The sequence below is a fragment of the Rhamphochromis sp. 'chilingali' genome (assembly GCF_963969265.1).
Source record: "Rhamphochromis sp. 'chilingali' genome assembly, chromosome: 9".
Lineage (NCBI taxonomy): Eukaryota > Metazoa > Chordata > Actinopteri > Cichliformes > Cichlidae > Rhamphochromis > Rhamphochromis sp. 'chilingali'.
In genome coordinates, this window is record NC_137936.1 from 16806465 (window position 1) to 16814724 (window position 8260).

Below are 8260 nucleotides of genomic sequence, written 5' to 3' on the forward strand. Positions count from 1 at the left end.
TCTGTGAAATGTATGATTTATCACTTTCTACACAGGACATTACACAAAGTCAAGAATACACATTGTTTTAGTCTTTGTAATAAAGCTTGAATAAGTTCATCTAGAAAAAGGAGTCTTAAATTGAAGTTCATACAACCTATCAATGGAAGTGTAAGTGTAATGCAAATCCAGTAATGATTCGATTGGGAGAAGAAGAAAAACAAAAATTGTTATTTTTTATATATATATATATATATATATATATATATATATATATATATATATATATATATATATATGGCAAGGAAAAACAAGAAAAATCAACATCTGGAAATCCTTGATACTCCCTTGACTCTTAAGATAGGCCATTTTATTTAAAAACATTTCCATTGGCCTAAGGCACAGGAATACTAAAACTTTATACAGAGCATGTTTCCTCATATGGATTCTAAGTTTTTTAATTTAATAATGTACGCTAAGGTGTATTTGATATTTATACCTCTCATTTCATTTGAGATCTAGCACAAAAGAAAAACCTCTGACAAAAACGCAATTGAACCAATCCATATCTGTACATTGTGCGTAGCCCAGGAACTAACTCTAGAAATTAATCCATGAAGTGCTGGGTGACTGATAAATAATGACTGGGTAGTTCTTGTCACCTCAATGTTTCAAGCATCTTAGTTTAACCTGAACTAAGCTGATTTATTTTTATACAGCAGCTACAAACTCTTAGGGCTTTTCTGTGCCATTAAATGATTTGAAAATGATCCATTTGGGATTTTTCTTGATTTAAATGACGCAACAGAAGCAGAAAAGAAACATCCAACCCTGTGTGGATCTGATTAGCTTTAATCCATGTGTTATTCAGACACTTACTGTGCGTAGCTCTTATTTATGGGGCCTAAGCTCTAAGCTTTATTCAAAAATTATTTATCCGTTTGCTGAGCAGGGAGTCTCCACATGAACAAATGAGCTGTGGATGAGCTGGAGTTAGCCAAGAGGCAGTTTTCCTCCTCCAGGCATATGGTTCAAAGTCACCCTAAAACCACACAAGAACGTAACACTTAAGCTTTGACCGGGCTTTCAGATAAACTTGTGGTTTATTGCTGAGTGGGCTTATGTAACAGATAAATGAATATGTGCCGGTACACACACCAAAACAGACAAACAAAAACAAAAAACAAGTGCTGACAACCATGCCGAAAACTAGATGCTCCCAACCAGCTAAGCTGTCTTCAGTTGCTCTACACCAAACTCTTGCTGGACAGCACATTCATCTACTAGCTTCCATGGAAAATAGGAAAGGAATGGTTTACAGTATGTGCCTTCTTCTACAGCACAAATTGGTGATAAATGACAAAGTGGCTGGGGTACTAGTAAGCTGCAGTTTCAGGAATACATGACTTTTTTTGGGCTAAAATCCCACCTTTATCTTAGCTGAAAATGCAGATTTTAAGCTTAATAACAATTTTATTAACAAGTAGCGCCTGTTTCCACCATGGTACATTGGCTAGTTAATGCTACTTTATTGAAGCAAAAAGGAGCCAAAGCAGAAAGATCACAAAAAACCCAAACAAGATGTTAAAAAACATCAGAAGTATAGAAGGAGGAATAAGTGACTGTTTTGAATTCCAGCAGCATTTTGTGTTTGTGTGTGTGTGTGAGAGAGAGAAAGAGGGGGCTATAGAGAAAAGTTTAAGTCACAGTCAAGCCTCTCAGAGCAGAGAGTCATCTGTGCATCCTCCCTCGAGGCCGTATCGGAACTCCTGCAGGTTGGAAACGCCATAGAAATGGATGAACGCTGCTGCCACGACCAGAACATGAAAAATCTGATGAGAATGGAACTGACAGAAAGAAAGATGTGCATATTAGCAGCATTTATTATCATTTGCTTGGTATTTAAACAAACTACCAAAGATACATCCAGAGGCTACTGCTGAGTATAACTGTTCCTTTAGTCACTCACTCCCTTCTAAACCTACAATAGACTGTAAATACTGAGCTTTGAACTTGCTCAGACCACTACTGACTGCGTGCATGTTTGAGGGAGGAAAAACTTACCCAGATGTCGCACTTGCCAGGGAAAAAGCGTTCAGGGATCCTGGCTGCGTACAGACCAGCGCCAGTGATATACATGGCCCCCATCAGGTAGAACCAACCCATCTGGCCGACTGTGGTTGCCTTAACAAAGCCCTCCTCAATGGTGAAGTGCATGGTGGGAACAATGCCACTTAGTCCGAGACCCATGAAGACGCCTAGAAACATGGATTGCAGTTACGTGTTATTAGTTTCCTGAAAATATCCCCACTGCTCAGAAGAGGAATAAATGGAGGTGTGATAAAACTGCAACCAAAACAAACTGCTGCAAGTGTAAACAGTGTGTATGTTCTTTTACTGGCGCCCACCTGCTCTTGTAGGTCTGTGCCGAGGTGTAGAGAATCGGTCCCACTGGGCGACAATGATGGCGGCAATGCCGAGGATACATACAATGGTGAGGTAGATAAGGCGAGGCTGAGGGGAACAATAGAATGAGTAGTACAGCCAGGGCACGAAGGAGCCCATGATTAGGAGGGCGATCCCCGAGTAGTCAAGCCTGAGGAGAGAAAATGAGTGTTTGTATAGAAGACCTACAACAGAAATATCAAACTCATTTTACACTGCCGACCACATACAGCCCACTTTGATCTTAAGTGGAACGCACCAGTTTCACTCCTCTTTCTGTCGGTTTAGAAAGTTTTGAAATATTTTAATATTAAAAAAAAGTGCAAGTTCAGAAATGCCTCTAAGTTTTTCTAGATGAGAACGAAATGCTGCTTTGGTCTTAAATTGTAACAAATAAATCTGTAAAATTACAGAAAAAGTTCTGTTAGCTCACTGTGCAGACTGTCCTGCAATAATAAAACAGATAATTTTTGTTAACTGAGAGAATGTCCTCTTTTTTTCCTTTTACGGTGAACCCAATGTAAAAAAACAAAAAACAAAAAATCCCCAAACAAACCCTCAAACAAAATCATACATTTTGTTAGTAGACAGTGAAAAAACAGGAACTTTCTGTCATTTAATTGTTTATCTATTACTTAGTTACTTTGGTGTAGTATGAATGGATATAGTGGAGGTCTTTATCAGTAGGAAAGGATGTAAAACCTGTGAAAATACAGTTAAAAGTCTAAAATGCATTCTGTGCTTCACATTTTTCAAAGCCATCAGGTGGGCTAGATTGGAGTCTTTTGCGGACTGATTCTGGGCCCCAGGCCTTAAGCTGCAACACCCATAATCTAGAAGAAGCAAAAACTAAAAACTTTTTCATGTTTCTGAAAAAGGAAAACAACAGAACTTTGTTTCCAGGTCTATTCAAAACATATTGTTGAAATATGATAACTGCCATGTAAACATGAGCTGTGGGTATATTAAGTATAGTGATGCTTCAAGTCTGCCACAATAAATACTCTGCATCTTTAACCACAGATCAATAAAAGCACTGACAAACTCTGGGGTCAGGTTCTTGTTAAATGACCCTTGGAACATGGACAAAAAGGGTTGGCATCAAATAACTAGCTCCCCCTGTTCTTACAGTAATATGTGTGTGTGTGTGTGTGTGTGTGTGTGTGTGTGTGTGTGTGTGTGTGTGTGTATATATATATCAGTTAAACATCCAAACAGAAACATGTTTTAAAATAAATACTAAAGTCACTTGATGATTAAACAAAAACTATAGAGGATTTAGCATAGCGTTATAAATATTTAATCAATATTACACAACACTCAAGGCGACAAGTACGAGTTGCATGTGTGATTTGAAGATGCGACTGAACTTTAACAGCCTCCATAAACAAATGAAATTTTATTTAGTCTGACAGAAATTAATCGTTCATGATGTGCAAAGCACCATTTGACAGTGTGAGGCCTTACTTGGAGAATGTGCGAGACACTTTCTCAGAGTGGCAGTAGACCGTATGAAAAAGCCAGGAGAAGCTGAGGCAAAGCACAGCACCCAGGAAGAACATCCCAAACACAACCTTCTCTTGCAGTGGGGCCATAAAATACATGTTGGGCCGCAGCATGGTTAATGTGCCCAGACATAGGAATAAGATCAGCCCTGAGAAAGACAAAACAGGCAGGAAATATGCAGAATGACTCAGATGAAAATATTTTTGACCATAATGAAAATTTTTATCTGCTGCTAATCAGTTTGTAACACTCACCTAACAGGTGAGTCCAGATGTTTCCTGTTTCAGTGTGAATTCTGAAGATGCTTCCGAAACAGGCCCGGAAGGATGGCATGGGTGGTCGATGTCCGTGCAGGAGGTAATCATTGTCCTTCAGCCACTCTGGCAGGACATGAAAAGGGATTACTCTCCAGCGCCCCTCCCAGACCTGAAAAACAAGAATAACTTTTGCTCAGAGAGGCATAAATTCTGAGTTTATTGTGAGGGTCTTCAAATAAAACACACAGAAAAATGAAAAACAATACAGGAGTTATATTCAGCATGTTAAAGATTGTGTATGAATTAAAAACAAAAAAACAAAAACCAAATATGGAAACATGTCTGAGAGTTTGAAGGCAAAATTAAACAGACCAATATTATAAAAAAAAATAAAAAAAAAACTCTGTAAATGTGTTGTTACAGAACTGTGACCTAGATATGAAAGACATTTTTCAGTACAAAAAAAGAAGTGCTCATCATTGCTCTTGTGTGGACTACTTACTTAATGAACACAGTTTCTTGTGATTTATTAAGAACACTGACATATTCTTAATAAGCCAATTCATTAGTCTTTTTCCCTCAACGAGTTCTGTTTAAGCATTAAAAGACAATTTTGGTTTTTTTGTTTTACCTTATGTACAAACTCCTCCATCTTCTCCATAGCATGGTGAGCCTGTAGCGGTAAGGTCAGAACCTCACCCACCTCATCATCCTCCTCTTCCTCATCAGCAAGCATTGCGGCTCCCTTTAAAGAGGTTATGACACTACTGAAGTTACAGAGAAATAACAGCTTCTTTCTTTGTTGCTTATTCTGAAACAGTCCTACCTCAGAATGGACACTTTTGGATACTCCCTGCCGTGCCCCTCCCTCTTCCAGCAATGGCCCCAGCTCCATCAGCTCAACATCTGGGACCTGGCAGTCCTCAGAGATCCGGCAGTCTGCATCACTGGCAGACCCGTTTCGGCCTGACATAGGGAGACTGCCTGATGATCCACTCACAGTCGATGTATTCTGCTTCAGATGGTATACTTGAATTTCCTCCTGGGGGGCACCAGAATTGCAATCAGCTTTACAATCTAAGTATGTCAACACCTTCATGTAGTCTGACTCCAGTTCTCTTCAGTCCTCGAAACACTCAGTGATTAAAACTACACAACTAAAGACTGCAACAAAAATAATAAACTAATAAAAGAAAAGTAAAAACAACCACAATTAAATAACGAATATCTATGATAAGACTGATATTACGTTATCTACAGACAAAAATGCCTCACAATGCAAATGAGCTAGAATTAATTATGAGATGATAACTGTGGAGGCAAGAGGCCAACAGTATTATTGGCTGATATCTCTGTTGTACAGGATAAAAGACTCATTTCGAAGCACCCAGAGCACAACCGGAAGAAATAAAAATGAACTGCTTTGTCCACGACTTGAATTCGGAATATTTAAAAGAACTAAACAAAGAAAATCAGGATATGTTGTGTTTTGTATTTAGAACCTGACAAGTATGTCAACTAATATGGAGCTCTAGACCAGGGATGTCACCTAAAACCTGGTCTGAAAGGGGATCAGCTTTAAGTAACTGAGAACACAAAAGCAGAGCCTGCCAGTAAGGAGAAAAGAGGTGACTGACTTTAACCTACATATTTAAATAAGCAGGATTTGAATGTAACATGTTAAGTTTACATTTATCAAATGAAGGGTATATCCTATGAACGCTGACGCTGATGTTAAACACTTTTCTTTTTTTTGTGCCTGCAGTAAAATAAAGCCATCAGTCCAATTTGCTTCAATTGACCTCATTTGTAAGTGAAGTTTCTCTTTCCATGTTACTGTGTCACTATTAGTAAGCTGCTATATTATATTACTATAAAACATTTAGTATAAATAGTCTGCATTGCCTTGCTTCAGGTTTATGCCTAACTGAGAATAAGCCTTTGTAGAAAAACAAAGTGAACAATGAACGCAATCTGTCTGTGATGCCTTGTTTTTTGATTAAAGTTTAACGGTTATTTCTGCACTTCTGATAAACAAAATGTCCTGTGCTTCAGGAAATGAGCCCCGCTTAACAAAACTGGTTAGAAAAAAATCACTTTATTACAGATAAATGCTGCTGATTTCCTACTTTCACTCTAAATGAAACCTCTTAAGAGGTTCTCAATAACTCATCTATGCCATAAACCCATCTACTTGTCATTTCATAGGGCTTCAACAGCTCAATAATTAGCACTCACGAAGAAATTAATACGTCTAGTACTTCTAAGAAAACAAAGGACATTAATGTGAGCTTCGCATGAAACCCCTGTGTTACTGACCAAAAAAATAACAACAAGGAAACAAAAGAAGTAGCTAAACTTGTTTAGCTGTACGTCTCCGGACAAGTACAGCACGACGGCAATTCTTATTTCAGACAGGATAACGATTTATGTAACCCTAATACTGACTGCATACATAACACATTTAACCATTTTACTGTTTAGCCCAGGCTCCCAGACGGATGTTGATTAACGTTAGCACAGCGTCAGACGAAACAGGGACAACAAAATGTAAACAACACCAAAATACAGAGGATTTGATACAAATTCTCAGTATCAGTACGCTTTCTTACACTTTTTAAAGAGTAAAGCATTAATTGTAACCTTCTCCGACAACGCTTATAATGAGCTGGTCTGAGGTGCTATAATATCAGGTTGCTAACGTTTCCTTTAAGCTAGCGCCGAGCTGTCGCTGAGGAGGGGACAATTTTCAGAGAATTAACTTAATAATAAAAGTATTTACGAATTCATCAGTCTGAAGTATTATCTAGAAGCTTTACTGTCCCAAGATTCTTTATGACAAGTTCATTTAAAGCAGAAAAGTTACCTGGCAGGGTAGCCTTCAAACCAGGAAGGTGAATTATTTACCGACAAGAAACACAATTCTTTCCGGAAGTTGAAATCTCTTTTGTAAGCCGAATCCAGTTCTCCTTCCAAAATAAAAGCATCCATTCGAATGTCGAGAACAAGTCAGACGTCTTCATGAAGTCAGAAAAGGTTTTTAAATTATTAATTTTAGTCAGTGCAATTCCAAAATGACTTAAACAATGTAAAAATATTGTTTTTAAATGTAAATGTTTACAAATGTAAAACAGACAATAGTGCAGACCCCCAGCCCATTACACAATAACTGGTAGGACTGATATGATACATAGGCGAATGCGTAGTGTTGGAATCTTTGCATTGGCGATTTACATTTCTGTAGATGTCTTGGGCATTTACCCAATATATCTGTAAATGATGTTCATCGACTTGTCGATATTTTTGCACAAAATAAGTCCCGATGTCCTGATGCGGTCTGCTGCCATAACAGTCAAGAAAATGTTTTTATATGCTCCTGTTGTTGCATATAGCTCTTTTATTGCAATTTTTTATACTTGTCTACTTGTCTTTTTTAAAATCTAATTTTATCCCACGTCGTCCGTTGACAGTCACCAAACGTGATTTTGTTGCATTTTTTTAAAATTACAAATAAATAATCTTAATCTTAAATCTAAATGATATCAAAATTAATTTACTATCGTGTATAACTATTACACTTTCGTTTCTTCTAATTAGCTTTTGTTTTGAGTTTAGCCATTTATTCGTTTCAGCAATAATTTAACTCTTTATAATTATTCCACTTTGGAAGGATTTTATTATTGTTTGTACAACACTTTTTGAAGTGTTGTGTCAAACACTAAATATAAGGACATTTCTGTATAATTTGTGTGTACAATATTGGTCAGTATCTATTTTTATTTCAATTAACCAAAATTGTAATTTTCAGTTATTGCATCTACAGTAGCAATTTAAAAATCCTAACGTTGCCTCGTTTACCAGTTATCATGTCCACAAATGTGGGTGTCCACGCCGCCTGCCAGGCGGTGATGATAATAACCCATCAGCCTTTTATGACAGAGGGATTAAAAGTAGACTTGTGCAGCTTTTTGGAAACACTAAGAATATACATGGTAATATTTTTTTTTTTTTACCATCTCAGATATAAAACACCTGCTGTTATGGGTAATGTCTCAAATATTAATGCAAAATTT

The 8260-nt window shown here is 37.3% G+C and overlaps 1 protein-coding gene across 1 annotated transcript; it reads right to left on the bottom strand.

Moving 5' to 3' along the window:
- Window positions 1-251: 251 nt before the first annotated feature.
- adipor1a (adiponectin receptor 1a) lies at window positions 252-7157 on the bottom strand. Its single transcript, XM_080890707.1, has 8 exons — window positions 7054-7157; window positions 5014-5229; window positions 4819-4932; window positions 4185-4356; window positions 3892-4078; window positions 2388-2575; window positions 2044-2237; window positions 252-1826 (listed from the first exon to the last, which is right to left on the bottom strand). Exons 2-8 carry the CDS (start codon window positions 5158-5160, stop codon window positions 1698-1700), a joined length of 1131 nt encoding a protein of 376 aa, XP_080746833.1. The 5' UTR covers window positions 5161-5229; window positions 7054-7157; the 3' UTR covers window positions 252-1697.
- Between the last annotated feature and the right edge of the window lie 1103 nt (window positions 7158-8260).